Below are 16,350 nucleotides of genomic sequence, written 5' to 3' on the forward strand. Positions count from 1 at the left end.
ATAAAAATAAAAACAGATACAAGTAAAAGTCAAAATTTCAATTTTCAAAGCAGTAAACATAGTTTCAAAAAAATAAAAAATAAAATAAAACAAAATAAAAAATATAAAAAGCAATAATAATAATAATTAAAACAAAGGAACGTGATGGTTTGGCGTTAGGTGCAACAAATCGAGAGCATAATAACGAAATAACATTACTCATATTTTTATGTGAGTAATTCAAACGTGTCTTAATATTGACAAAGGAGATCAAAACGACTGGTTAATCCTCTGTCGAAATGCCACATATTTGTTGAAGAATATTTCATTATGACCACATTGAATAATTAATGCTCTCGGAAGAATCACCCTTGCGCCTGAATGTCGAATAATCAGCCTTGCGTCTGAGCTTCTGAAATGCCAATGAAATAAAATTTTCTAGCAAAAAATATAGAATAAATTCGTTTTACTTAAGGAACTCTGAGAGGAAATGTGGATTCTTAAAAGAGCGTGGATAGGTGGCAATTAATTATTCAACAGTTTATTTACTGAGTAAATTCACCAGAGGAGAATGAATCCAAAATTGATATATTACATAGTAAACATTTGCATACCCTGGCTCAGATACGACGTAAAACATGGCTACATAAAATATTATTTAGTTGCGTATATTTCATACGGTTCTTTTACTTACATAATAGCTTATAAAGAGCTCAAATAGCAGCTAAAATTGTATTACTGAACCTTGTATTTATTTGATTATATAATAATTTATTCTTAGCATATAAAATTATACTAATTATTTAACTCTACGGAATTACTACTTATATTAATATATCTATCTATCTATCTTATTATGTTTTGACTTATTTTTTGTATTGATGAAATAAAAATTTAAAATGAATATGTAACTGAATATTGCATAATAAATTCAGTCATCGATATGAGTTTTCATTTATTAAGTGAACTCGTTTTATGTATAAATGTTTGGGAAACTCCGAATATTTAATTATGAATTTCGTATGATGAAAATTTATTTTCTTTATAATTACTGTATTACCTATTTTTATTGTTTATTATTTGTATTTTTATTTTCTTCTATATATGCTTTGCGGGGCGCAATTAGTTTTTATACGGGGTTAAATGTTATTTGTTCCCCTGGTGGCATCTCAAAAAATGAGAATGGGAAGCTTCCGATAGGTAATTGGTTTTTTACATCCTGGTGGGCATATTAACGACCTATATAACCTGGCTTGGGATGGCCATCAGGACTCAGCCATAGTTCCAACCAATTGTAAAACTAAATTTAACTGCCCGTGTTTGGACAGGTCGGGCTATCTCAATTTTGTTTACGTTTAATTTCTGTATTAACTTTTCTGCTCCAGTCCGTCTTAATATATCAGATATTCAGAAAATGTAATTGTATCTGATTAATTATATTTTAATTATATTCTGCTTGAATATATTTATCAGCTGATTTTCGTTTCCATTTTAATAAATGTTTTGATACTATTAGAATTTTCATGAAAATGAGGTATTTAAAAATCGTATTATTTATTTAAATAACATTTACTTTAATTCACCGTCTCTTAAATTCACAGATTATTATGCCGAAATACTATAGGAGACCCGTCTGTATTATTGTAGAAAGAATAATTACACAGAATTAATCGATAAATGATCATTTAAAGATGTAAAAATGTCACAAATTTCATTAGTCTTTTTTTAAGAAAGTGAAAATTTATTGCACTTAGACTATCGACAGCACAAAATTTAAAAGCGAATATGAATGAAGAACGAGGGTTCTCTTTTAATAAACAATAAACAAATTATGAACAATTAAAATACCAGAACACATTTTATGAATTGAATCATGAGACAACGCACATGCTCAAAATAAAGAAATTTAAGAGCAGTAAGCGTAGGAAAGTCAAAACATTTTAAATGTTCAATTATTCACTTGTTGAAGCACCTTCAGCTATTTCTATTTTTCAAGACCTTGGTTTCAATAAGGAAGATGTCTTTGTCCACAATTAAGCGTGTTGAATATTACTTAAGGCGACTTTGTGTGTAGAGCAAAAAGATATCACTTTGAGCATTCTAACCAAAAACTGAACTTCTTGTTAGACTAAAAGAAACTGAAAAGATAAAAGTAAGTAGCAGGATTGATTTGTATAAATGTTTTCATAATTATTGAAAGAAAGAGGATTCTTTTTTGATATTTAGCAATTATCACTTATATATAATGTGTTTTTCAAGAAATCAACCTCCAATTCGTAAATATAAAAGAAAAAAATTATTTTTGCTTATAATGTTTATAAAAACTTATTAAAAATGATTAGTGAATAACATTAATTTTTGGCATTTGTCTTGGATTAATTAAATTTTCCAGATTTGCTCAGATGTGAGCTTTCATTAATTTAGTAATTTCCATTATTTAATTGTTTTTTTATTAATAAATAACTCCCACTAAAACATTTGAAACATATTTTATCATAAAAAGGATTAACTGAAGAATAAATCTTTTTGGGATTTATTTTTTTACTTTATCACTTTTTAATGAATAATAAAACTCTAGTTACGGTATTCCTTTATATATCAAATCCCAACACTATGTGTACGGTCATACTATCTTAATGTGTATCTGAAGGCATACAATGTCGAATGAACTGAGATAAATAGATTGAGGGGTTTCGCATTTTTCTAATCTGGTCTCTTATTCCAAATTTAACGGCGTTAAAGTAGTCTAGGGATTTGAGATATAATTCAATAAAATGCCCGCACTTTTTAGATATGGTGCCTTTTAAATTAGTAAAGGTTCAAAAACTTCCCTACGGTTAAAAAACTAGCTCAAGTGCCTTATTCATTATCCAATACAGGTTGAAAATTAGGGATAGTCCATACCAAAATGTCTTCGGAACAGCATTAAAATAGGACTTTAAAAAAGACTTATATGACTAAGACGTTAAAAAAGACGTTGTGACTTATCTTCACATTCGCACATCTTTTTGCATCACTTCGAGTATTCCGGATTGCTGTTTAAAATATTTGGTCATATTATTTCAGTTTAAGTTACTATAACATTTATAAATTCTTCAAAACTAAATCTTTATTAATTCGACAAACATTTCCAATCTGAAACGTTTTTCGAATTTATCTGTAGTTTATTGAAACCCGCGAAACTACATCAGGTATTTCCTTAATGTAAAATGTTTTAAAGTCAAAATATTTAGAAATAAATAAACTGAAAATTTTAGGTTTTTGAAAAATGTATAAAAAAAATCAAACAATTTACTATTATGATAAACACATTTTATCAATTTATTTAGCTTTTGACATGCTACGTTCATTTATAAAGATTGTTAAAATATTTGTAGGATATGTAATGTGTTTACATAAAATATTATTCCATAGATTTATATTAAAATATTATAGAAGTTCGTTAAAATAAAATTTATACTATATAAGAAAATAAAAGATTAAAAATCTTCGATTCGGATATAAAACTAAATTGCATCTTCAAGAACTAGAAGTTGAAAAATCTGAAAATGTTTAAATAAACTTGCGTGGGAACCTCTGATGAAAAATACTAGCCATAAAAAGAGTACAAAAAGTAAGAAAACAGTTCTGACAATCAAAAATTAAAAATTGAAGATTTTCTTATTTTCTTTTTGAATGGAACAGCAAGTCGAAAACCAAAACCTTATAAAATGAATTGAATATCTTTTTTTTTACTACGTGAATTACTTACAGATCTGAAATAACATTTTTAAATGTGATATTCTTTTTACTAGATTTAAATTTGTTATAGTGTATTTGTGTGATAAAAGAATGTTAGGTATTATTCAGTTAATTCCTCGTATAAATCTGCAAGCGAAAATGATGATTTAATATGTTGATTGTCTTTACAATAACATACATATATTTTTTTGTCCTTCAAAGTCTTTTCTATAATTTTTTGTTATGGCGCTGAAAATATAATCACCTTTTAAGTTCTCAACTGTGAATTGCATTCCGTAGCATAATTTAGATAGTTTAATACATTCATGGATTTATATTTGAAGCGTTTTATTCAATAAGTTTTTATGTGATAGCAAATAATTATAAAAATTTCATTAGTTGAAACGGAATTTCACGTCTATATATCCATCTACCGTTTCCCCAGCATATATAAAATTGAATGTATGTTTGAATCTTATACAATTTAATATCGCTTGATGGATTTCATTGAAATTTCCCCCATATATTCCTTAGAAAATATAAGAATTGGATGAATTATCAAAAGGTTGTCATGTCCTCTGAAAGGAAGTGAAAGGGAGATATAGCATTACAAATGTTTTCTCCATAACTTTGTAACATATCACAACTCCAATATTATTTGTACATCTTAGTTCAAATATTAACTTAATAATGATATCATTTTCATTTCCATATAGTTTTTCTCTGATTTTCAATCCATTTTCAAATGAAATTTAAATTTAAATTATAGAGAATCATTTTTTGTAGAAATATTAAAACTATTTCACTTTTTAATCACACTCATTATTACATCTGTTGATTTTAGTCCTCCATACGATTTTCAACTTGAGTTTATGTTTTTCATTTCGAATTATTCCAAATAATGCACTTTGTATGAAGACATTTTGTAATCACAATTGTCTATAAAAGTACAATATGCATTTTCATAATTTAAGGTATAATTTCTTGTTATTAGATGTCTAATGATCTCACCAATAATAAAGTGCATGGACTGCATGCTTCTGTCACGGATTATGCATCCGAAGTATTTGAAGAATCATCTGTATGCGCTGTCTCTGCAATCCTCACAAATGACCGCAAGCCTAGGAAGATCTTCCGGAGTGTCGTATTCGTGATATTTACAGTTCTATTCTTGTATCAATGCATTGCTTTCCTGTATTACGTCCTTCAACGTCCTTCTGTTGCTGAAATTGAAATATTACGTCCAGAAACATTTGTGTCGCCAGCGTATACATTTTGCAACTTTAACCCGTAAGTAATAACTCTTGGCTAAACTTATTTTTTATTAGTTTATATTAAGACAGGGAAACATTACATAAATTAAGAGAGCATTAAATATTTTGAATTTCTAAAAACTGCATATATTTTTATGAAAACTAATTGTACAAATAATATATCAAAGACAATAACATCAATTACAAATAAATATTTATTTTGTTGCTCTGATAGAAAGGAAAATATTCAATTCGACCCAAACGACAGTTTAAAGTTGCGTTTGTATATACAATAACATCCCTGTGTGATGAATGTTGGTCACCAAGGCAATATCCGGGTGGTAATCTGTTTCACGCCATATATTGTAAAACTCATAGTGTTGATGACCACATGTATATATTGTGCACTTCTATTTAACAATTACTTAAAAAAAAATACTTACTTCTTACCTTATTTTTCGAATTACTTACTTGTCATAAAATACATCTAAATGTCTTCTTTCCATGTAGTAGTGAAACAGTTGTTGGTAAACACACACACACGCGCGCGCGCACACACACACAAAATCAATAACAATCTACGTACTTTAGCATGAACTGTCCTCTATATTTAAAGAATGTAGAGAGCAACACCTGTATTATTACCAGCGCGAATAAAAACAATCTAGGCTCGATCACTCTATGTATAATTCTTGCCTATGTATCCTCCTCCTTGCACTTCCAACGTAATTCCTCATGTAGGCGGTATGACCAGTTATGGGGATGTGGCCATTGCAGTCACACAGACATTACAAGGAAGCGAGACCTAGCTCTTACTTCTTATTAACATAATCAGAGAGTCAAATGAAAAAGAATGCTATACATTTTAGTGAAATAGGTTACTGCACAGATCGAAGGAACTCACATAATTTTAATTATTATACACGCAAAAGAATATTAAATTTTTCTCAGCATTTCATTTTTTTATCATTATTTACGAAACAGTTATAGTCATTTGCAACCGGTGAAAGTTCAACTGTTTGAAATAATGCACTATTCTGATGGAATACATTAAATATACATCCTTTATGAAGCAGCAATAAAGAAAAAAAATATGCATTCTTACCACACTTTTCAATTTCGATAGTATTACAGATGAACAGAAAATAAAACCTTTCTAGTAATTTGCATAATTTCTGTATCCGTTCATGGCCATTGCTCATGTGAGTAAAGAATCCATTTATTATTTTCATGGGTTTGACAAACGTAATGGGCATGTAACAAAATGATAAGTATAATCAACATGGATGTTATTTAAAGTAAAGCAAACGTATGACCAATTATGCTCAGACTAATATTAATTTCTATTATTGTATTGCTGTTAACATATTTACTTTTAATATATTAAAGCTACTTTGAGAACTTTCTCATAGAAATAGAACAATGTATTGCTTGTATGTATTCTAAGTGCCAGAGGAGCCTCTAACTATATCTGCGATGTAATTATTTTGTCATCAAAAGTACCAATAAATGAAACATGTAAACATGCACATTAAAGATATATCGAAAATGCTAAAAAAGGAAATTATGAAATGTATGAAAATTATGAAAATATGCATAAATAAATAATCTGTAAAATTTCAATAGTATCAAATAAAAAAAACTTCCATAATAATCGAAAGAATTTTATTTCTTTCAAATAAGATTATCTAAATTTTATAAAATGATTTAAACTTCTATTGTATTCTAATAAATCTTTAAGTATTATTTCTGGGTTGAAAAGTCTCATAAGTGATCGAAATTCTTCATTTATATTAATTTCCAGTCAGAATCAATTTATTTGTGCTTATCGTATCGTTTCTTGCTTATCGTAAGAAACAAAAATTGGTAATGGACTAGACTTTACAATATTTCAATCTCAGAATCTGGGGGAAAAAATGTCATCAGAAAGGCATAATGCAACTAATAGGCCACGCTATACAGTAAATTACTTTCAGAAGTGAATTTATTACTGGTGAAAGTGTCAGGTGTTTCGCCTCCGGAATATTCAGAAATATTGAAATTTTTATTCATATAATCGTCATTTAAATCAGCTCCAATTTCATAAATTTCCTTTTCTTCTTTTCAGCATAAAAAGAAGTAAATTTTGCGCAAAATATCCGAACAATTGTACTAAACCTAATGAAAAATGGTGTGATAAGAATCCGAGATTTTGTGGAATTCCAGACACGCAGGTACGCAAATAAGTAATTATGAAACAACGAAATTATGTTTTGAGTAATTAAATGTTTGCATGATGAATTATGTTTAAAAACACTTAGAAATGTGTAATGCATTTATCTCTCATAAAATAGAAATCCTTAAATGTTGGCAAATATAGATTCAATTTACATGATGAAAGACATACTATTTGTATAGTATAAAAATTTGAGAAATGTGTAATTCTTTTATCGCTCCTTAGAATATAAACAGTTACATACTTGGAAATGAAGGTCTAGCTTTAATTATCACATCAGTTTAAACTATATTTGGGAATTAAACAATAATTAATAAGATAAATTTTTTCAATAAGAAATCATATTAATTTAACTTAATTCAAATAAGTAAAATGGGATAATAATTGCCCTCACTGTTTTCTTTTTGTATAAGCTATAATTCCAAAGTATAAAGATTAGTTATGGAATTGAAAGTACACAATTTTATAAACGAAAAAAATCTTTTTTTTGGGGGGGGGGGAAGTTGTTTTAAAGCACATTTAAATGTTTTATATTCCGCTTCATGAGAAAAATGCAAATCATTTTCGATCATGTTTATTTCCGGTTGTAGTCATTGGGAACATGGGATGGCATTGAATTAAGTCTGTGAACGCTATGATTTGTACAGATTTGTACATTAAAATTGTGCATTGGTAATATCATAGTAAAGAGAACCGGTGCTTTTTACTTATTAGTCATATGCATTGGTGAACAACAGTTAAGAATCAGCACATTAGCTTAACACAATGGTATTTTACGCTAATTTTAGGAGATCTATCGCGAAGATTTGCTTAATACAGAGTGTCAGAAAATCCAATAGGTATTTTAGATATACCAACAGACTATCGATTCCTTAACCTGATTTGGTTTCAAATTTGTTACAGATTTATGCTTTATATGCTAAATTTGTATATTAAATTTTATAATCTAATTCTGTTTGTTTTGTACCTGTTATGCTAACTTGTAATCGGATAGCCGGGATGGCCATCTATTAGGAATAATCGGATTATTCCTAATAGATGTCACAAAAATTTAATAAATTTTATGTTAGGCGATATGCCAAATTCAATGCATCTAGTTGGAAGCAATTTTCATTTATTTGGTTCCTAAGCAGATAGACAGAGTGATAAACAAGCATCATTTCAATTTTTTTTTTTTTTTGACTCGGAGTTAACGTGGAGATTTTAAAAAATTTTAAAAAATCTCGAATATCACCTTGTTGACGATTAAAATAATTTGTCTCAAGAAAGTAAAAGAAAGAATTCAAGAAAGTAAAAAGCTTTCATAGTTTTTTAGAATATAAAAAAGTCATTGCTACTTTTATGATTGTCTCTTTATTTGCAAAGCTCTATGTGTATTCATATTTTACAGATACTGAAAGAAGAAGTTATTAGTATCGATGATCTTGAAGAGTTGTTCCACCTCAACCATGAAGCCGAGGACATGGTCAGATTAGTCGACGACGAAGAGTAAATGAAAACAATTTTATAATAAAATTCAGTAATTAGATAAATAGATATTTTATTAAAAATCAACTGCAGTATTTTTATCACCTATTTCAATATATTTACATCAATGTCAATTAATTCAACATTTAATTTAATGTAAAAAAATTATGTAAATTCACAAAATCATGATACTGAACGCGTTATAAAACTTCTGAATGCATGTTAATTTACATTTAAGGTGGGTTTATAATCAGTCAGTTATAAGATTCCAGTAAGTCACACATGCGCATTCTCTGAGAGAACGGACAATAGCAAGTTCTTGTCTCGACAGGACTAGCGTTTGCTACTGTATCGCTTCTGCGCATGCGAGGTTTTACTAGATGGTTTGCAGCTGACTGAGTGTAAACCCCCATTTAGCTATTATATTTGGACATAATTTGCCAAAATAGTAATAATACTTCTCAAAATAACAGTGAGACATTCGATTCTATCACGTGAACACGATTTAACTCCGTTGTTTCTTCCAGGAAATGTTAATGAATATTATTTTGGATTTTGTTTAAAAATAAGTAATTTAAATAGAAATTTTGCTAAAATGTCTCAAATACGATCTTTCCGAGAAATTATGGGTCCTTTTTAATAAAATACTGAAATAGAAAAAATATGTAATTGATATTTTTAAATCCAATATCTAAAAAAATATTTTTATGGGAATTATTGGATATTTTATAAAAAATATTTCACTATATTGTTATAAAATATATGAATTCACAAGAAAATTATTGGATATTTTATATTTTATAAAAATATTTCACAATATTACATCTTTTTTAATGATATTTACCTACTATAAATTTAAAATTTCAGGTTGTAAAACGAAAATTCTACACCAGTTAAAATGAAATTTAAACTGATATATAAATTTTGGCTCCTTATTATGAAAGTATTTCAATGTCCTGCTTGTATGTAAAGTATTTCAATTATTCAGCTTTTATTGTGTTAAAACGTTTCAATTTATTGATGAATTAATTTATTTATATTTAGTGTCAGAAATAATTGTATCATTCTTAAAATATTAAAATAAATTCATAATTACAACTATAGAAATTCTTATAGTAATAATTATATCATGCTAGAAAAAATACTATTTGTTTTATATGTTATTTTTGTATCAAATTAGATATTGTAATCAAGTCTAGTACTATTTATCATGTAGCAATAACTGCATTTAAAAGTGTTTCGACTAGATCTTTATTTAATAAAATATTTAATGTACAGCGCAGTACTGAACACCTATCACACCATGCTCTAGAAAAGCTCTGAGCCAGCTGCGACAATTTCAGAATTTAAATGAGCATCTGAGAGGAGGAGAATCACAGTATAGTATACATGCGGAACTGTATTCATTACTTGATTGTGAAATCAGGTGTATTGACTCCATTAATGCAATGAAAATCGTTCACTTGTTCATAAAAATCATTATTGAATCAAACTTATTAAAATTCTTAATTTTTAAAAACTTATTTAAGATTTCATTATTCCTAATTTCATCTTTACAAAGTTAATTTAAGCGAAATCAAAATCATGTGACAACCAATATTGTGCTTGATATTTTACAACTAACTACCAAAATACTGAGTTTCTGTTAATCTTCTGTTAAGTTGAAAAGTCTGTAATGAATTCCAAAATTCATTCGCAGTTACTCACTTGATTTCCATAACGTGATTATTTCTATAACTTTCTGTATTTGAGATCGGTCATTGAAGCCATAAATTCAATCAAATCAGAAAAATTTACAATCTACTAATGGCTATGGTGACTAGGAAGTAAGATCTCGACTCTACGGCTAGAAATCTTTATTTTTGAAAAGTAATACTATCAAAGAACCGCAGTGTGCATGGTCATACGCAAGCTAAACCTTTTTAGCCAAAACTTAATGCAGTTGGTGTTATGCGGATGTTTGGAGAAGAATATTATGAAGACTATCTCAAAACAGTTCTCGTGCTGTTTCAAAATGGCATGCAAATACAACTAAATTAAACTAATCACCCACAAGCAACTTAATGCGCAAAAGCGATGCATGATTGAGAAATATGTATGAAAGGAAGAAAGTTCTGCATTTCACTTTTTGCATTTCCCTAAAGCATCCAAATATTGTACAATAATGTAGAATATTATTCAGAGTTTGTAATATTGTGCAATGTAACGCGATATTAGGCATTAGTGTACAGCATGCTATATTACCCGGGCTGCAGTAAAAGTAAAAGAATAGAAAAAGATAAGCTTTTTAAAGCTTTTCATTCAAAATCAACTAACGTTAAGGAAATAAATGTATCCCTTCTAAATATTTCGTTCTCCCAGCAACCAACTAAGTCATATATTCATAAGTACCCCGTCAGTTTTATTTTGAACCCTTTATTGTAAGCAATTTTAGCTACAATACCAGGCCAACAATCTACATTCATTCGAAACCTGACACTCCTGATTCGCATTGAATATATGCTCATTTCAAATGGTGTGAAGAAAATGAACTAATGGAAATATTACATCCATTTCTAAGTCATGCCAATTCAGATAAAAAATTTAGTCTCAAGTTTAATATTAGTTACTCGCAGATACGACTGTCTTCTGAAGGTCCCCCCCCCCTCCCTTATTTCTTTCCAAAGCGGAAAATGAATAAAGGCCAGCTTCTCCTGATAATCTTCCAGGAAGATAATCTGCTTCTGCATTTTAAAGATATGTTAAATTATTAATTGGTTTGCTTGCGATTTCCCAAAGCATTTTGGATCTAATGGCTATCTATAATCTAAATTTTTCCAGGAAAGCATTTTTACATAAAATTGTTTCAAATAATATATGGTTATTTAAGTTTCGCCAAGTAAAAGGCGATTATTAGGTTTTCAGGCAGAAAAACACCATTGTGTCAATTGCTCTATTATGGTTAAAAATGGAGACGCTCCTTAAATATTTACAATAATTTATATTAGCAAGCCTGTTTACCTCGTTTAATTAAATACTTGTTTTCATAGCTACTTATGTCATGAACGTGTGTGTAGCTACTTGTGGTTTTAAAATATATCTGTAGCTTCATTTACCTTTATTATTTTTATATAGCTACAATCCTGTTGGTCCATTGCCTCGGTATCCAAGTGAATATAACATTGCAGCTTGCTTTACATACTATGACAGAGTTGATAGCCCCCAGGATCCTAAAACAGAGAAAAGAACGCCACGTATGGAAATTTTGATTATCTATTTTTTTAAAGATCTTTTATTTATATGTTACGGCCAAAGCCCGAAATCAGCTAGTTCACGTTTTGGCTAACGTTGCTGTAAACTTACTGGCCAATGTCCAGTCTTTTCTTGATTTCGGGCTTCGGCCGGCCAATTCGCGAAGTGACTTGGGACGATCGGCCAAAGTAGGAAGAAAGAAATCAAGAGAAGATTGTTTTACCCACAGTTAAAAAGGAAGTATTTAAAAATGAGTATTTCTGTGTACTGTCTTTTTTAAGTACAATTATTTCAGAAACGAGTTTAAATATAAGTGACACCTCTGAGTTAAAAGTAAGCGTGTAATATATAAAAATATAATCTCGTATTATTCTGTTCTCATATTAAAGCCATAATAGAAATTATTCAATGAACGCATATGCTGTAACAACGTGAATAGCGTGAAGATTAGATTTGCGTCCTTCAAAATAACGAATTATATATTGAGCAAACGCGCTGCGTATCGTGTATGAATACAAAGGCAAATTGAGTACTCAATTTGTCAATTACCTTTAAGGATGATCTATAGTCTTTTTCTGCTCCATAGACCTAATGTTAAAGATCCTAGATCCCATTGTCTCCCGAAATATCGCTTCAAAAAATATGAAATTTTTTGCTAAAGTAAATAGCAAATGTAAGGGCTAATTAAAACAAATAGGAAGGAAAAATAGTTTTGTTGTGAATATTATTTAAAGACATTTCTTTGTTGGCGCCATCTGTCGAATTTCACCTACAACATGTCCTTATTTATATTTTATACATAAATGTCATTATATTTATTTTAATTTACTCTTAATATTGTTTTTTTCCTGGTAAAAAGTTCGTATTTTATGAATCGATATTTCGGAAAAGAATGTAATCTGGAAAATTTAGCATTAAGTCTATGGAGCAGAAAAAGATTTACGATTACCCCTTAAAACATTTTTTGGAATGCACCATTCATGTGCGACTTAGCCTAGATGGCAGCACAATGGGCTGCAGGTCGAACGGTCTGTGTTCTAATCTAATTCGAGGCATGCGTGAAGCCTGGTCCTCCCACTGCGACTCAGGTTCGACAGAAGTTTTCTTAAAAAATTCTATATATAATGCTGTGCACCACAAGTGCTTCAAAAGTTTTACTCCCTCTCCATTAAAATAAACATTTAAATAAATTAGATTTTCATCAAATTTGTGCAATATTATTTTCATATATTTTTTTTATCTTAGAAAGAATATTTTAAAGTTCCCACTGATATTTCGTATCTGGGTTCATTTATGGGAAAAGCGGTTCTGGTTACATTACAATCACGCCTATCTTTCTTCTAATTTTGCATGCTAATACTACAGGATTTAACACTAGAACGTACGGGATTTCGATTAACTTTAAACGTCCGCCGGAGTCGTCGACACCGCGATATAAAATATATAAAATAATTGTAATAACTAAATAATTGCAGGACTTCTGCTCAGTAAGGTTTAGTTTTAAGACTTTTTAGCATTATTTCGTGTAATTATCATATATTATGACCTTTTACATCATAAAAAACTGTAACAAAACAAATTACTTAATCTTGTAAAATGAAATAAAACAATAATATTCGTATATATTAGTATAATAAGCAAAATCGTAATTTTTTTAAGAATACAAGTTTTTTAATCTTTATTTTTCGTTTTTTTTTGCATAATGTTGTGTACATACCTCATTTGCAATGGATGCAGTGATATTCAATTTTTCCTATACATTTTCCGCACACCATTCATGCAAGATACACACATTTTTTTAGTTGCATTTCCGTTACACTCTTTAATTTCGCACTTTTTTAGTTTTAGTAAATTTGCAATTTTTTTAAAATTCAGTATTTATTACAGAAATATTATCAATTTCATCTGCATTTTCTTTAGATTCTTTGCAGTCACTTTCACTCAATCTTATGTCTTCATCGGAATCTGAATCAGAACAACATATGTCACTATCATCCGATTCATTCTCAGAAAGTATTCTCAACAAATTAGCAATTTCAACAGTGCTTAGACCTTTTCTACAAGCCATCGTTTCAGGTTGTCTGCTCTGCACAAGGTTCGAAAATCGAATGAATTTTTTTTATGAGCAGATAAGCAAACCTTACGTAACGAAACACTTAGACACAACAATTTTAGTATAATTGATTCATTTCCGCTGTGAATCCAGTAACACTGCATTCAAGGACAAACAAATGTTCGTTAGTACTTCGGGACTTGTGTTTTACTAATGGAATCCATCTTTCGTTGAACGGCAGCTATTAATAATGATAAATTGCCTTGGTGTCGAAATGATACCAGCGGACGTTCTAGGTATATTTAGTTGCAAAAATCTCTCCTAATTAACCTAGAAGCACAAAACTTCTTATGTGTAATCACTAGGGCAAATGATTAAAAGTCAGGAAAAATTTTCAAATTCCCTGCAAAAATGCGGAAAGGAGAACAAACTAAACAGGCTCCGGTGTCCAATCGACACCAACGGACGTTTTAATGTTAAGAAAGGTTGAATTAATTAAAATTAATTTAAATATTTGAAGGGACCGTTTCACACAGGCATTTGAAAAGTGAAAAGTAAATGTTTTCTGTTCATGTATGATGATATAACGAAATTAATAAGTTAAGAAAAAAATTAGAATTATTTTTGCTAAAATTGTTATCTTCTTATCCATACTTTCCACCATCCAAACTGCTACTTATGCTTTTGTAATTATTTTGAGCACACATGATCTCAAAATAATTGTTAATCAAATTTCTTATTTCTCTATATTCAGCGGAAAGATTTTGTCCTATCGTTTCAAATGAAATTTGCTTGTAATTGTAAATATCTATATATCTTTATATCTATATCTACATCTATACTATATCTATCTATATTACATCTACATCTATACTTATATACGTATATGTATATATACAGGGTGGTTATAATTAAAATTCCCCTATAAGCAGCATCATACAGCGCAAACGGGTGAACGGAATGTAACGAAATTTGTTATATAGACTATACACGAGATGCGCTTACGGAATTTCGAAAAAAAAAAGTTCCAAAATGTCTATCAGAGGTCGCCTTTTCTGCAAAAATGTTAATTTTAACACAGTAATCTCCCAAAATGGAACACAGAAACAATATTAATAATGTAGAACAAGAATTATGAATAGTAAAATGTAAAACAGGGAAAAACTGCCATTTCTAGGAAAAAATGTCGAGATTTGCGTGCTTGCGGAGAAGATGAAGCTTTATGTAAAACAGGTTAGGATAAGAAACTTTTGCTGTCATTGTCATGTTTTATGTCGATGTTTTCGGCTGTAATGATGGTGGTATCTTGTTGCGACGTTGAATGATTTAAAGAACTCCATAACGCTTCATGTGCGAAGCATCGCAACTGATCAGTTGCCATTTCTGTTGAATACACTGTCCATCGACTTGCCATTTTGCAGGTGAAATGTGTGTGTGTGTGTGGGGGGGGGGTTCACATGGAATACCTTTCCCACTATATCATCCTAGATATGATTAACAACTGCTCCTCTTGTGCAATTTTGTCCTAATTTGCAAACTGTACTTTTTTTTTCTGAAGCAGCGTACTGTTATTGTTTCCTTATCATTACTTATTGTGGTTCGATGACAAGATGATCAGAAACTAGTCAATAAATGTTAATATTATTTCTGTATTCCGTTTCGGTCGTTTATTGTGTTAAAATTAATGGTTTTCCGCAAAAAGCGCCCTCTGCTGGACATTTTGGAATTAATTTTTTTTTTTTCAAAATTACTTGAGCGCATCTAGTGTATAATCTATATACCAAATTTCGTTGCAATCCGTTCACCCGTTTGCGTTTTATGATGCCGTTTATAGGGGGAGTTTAATTATAACCACCCTGTATATTCACTACAGATTTCCTACTGTATATTTACAAATAAATTTTATTCTTTTCGTCTGAGAAACCAAAACTAATCGTAAGATTTTCAAATTATTTGGCCTTTATTAAATAGAAATTAAATTATATAATTATTAAAATTACATTATTATTAAAATAAATGAAATCATACCTTAGTCTTGAGAAATCTGTGATCTAAGATTGTGGAATCCAAAAGAATATATAGCTGCAATGCTTTGTTTCAGTTGGGACCGGCATTAGCGAGATATTTACATTTGACCCTCAAGAGAATGAACTGATTTACCCAGAAGCAAGGGCAGGAATAATGTTTGAGGTTCATTCACCCTTTGAAGCCGTCAATCCTTTTGATACAGGATATTTCATGAAACCTGGACACCTCTACAGAATAACAGTAAAAATGGTAAGATATTAGTTGGTTGAAACGCACATTTTTGAGATTATGAAAGCTACGTGTTAAAGCATAACCATAAAAGATGCTAAAAATTTTAAATGCTCTGGTTTTCATAATTACTTTTGAAGTGAAGTATTTTTCTAGAAGAATAAAGAAATTTAGGA

General features: G+C 29.5%; 2 protein-coding genes across 3 annotated transcripts in view; one reads left to right on the top strand and one right to left on the bottom strand.

Moving 5' to 3' along the window:
• LOC129956785 (uncharacterized) overlaps window positions 1–16,350 on the bottom strand; it is a 91,480-nt gene that overhangs the window by 56,485 nt on the left and 18,645 nt on the right. The window contains exon 1 of one of the 2 annotated variants that reach the window (XM_056068737.1): window positions 15,947–16,074. The exons of the other annotated variant lie outside the window; for it this stretch is intronic. The gene's annotated coding sequence lies outside the window, so the exon portion shown is untranslated. Of the gene's footprint in view, window positions 1–15,946; window positions 16,075–16,350 lie in introns of those variants that run through there. 2 annotated transcript variants of the gene reach the window in all.
• The window catches only part of LOC129956794 (acid-sensing ion channel 1A-like), a 28,250-nt gene continuing 13,872 nt past the window's right edge, over window positions 1,973–16,350 (top strand). Inside the window, exons 1-6 of the mRNA XM_056068741.1 lie at window positions 1,973–2,131; window positions 4,694–4,989; window positions 7,060–7,165; window positions 8,558–8,655; window positions 11,749–11,867; window positions 16,020–16,195. Of these exons, the coding sequence (XP_055924716.1) occupies window positions 4,694–4,989; window positions 7,060–7,165; window positions 8,558–8,655; window positions 11,749–11,867; window positions 16,020–16,195 (795 nt within the window). The 5' untranslated portion in view covers window positions 1,973–2,131. The remainder of the gene's footprint in view (window positions 2,132–4,693; window positions 4,990–7,059; window positions 7,166–8,557; window positions 8,656–11,748; window positions 11,868–16,019; window positions 16,196–16,350) is intronic.

Source organism: Argiope bruennichi, chromosome 2, assembly GCF_947563725.1.
Source record: "Argiope bruennichi chromosome 2, qqArgBrue1.1, whole genome shotgun sequence".
NCBI lineage: Eukaryota > Metazoa > Arthropoda > Arachnida > Araneae > Araneidae > Argiope > Argiope bruennichi.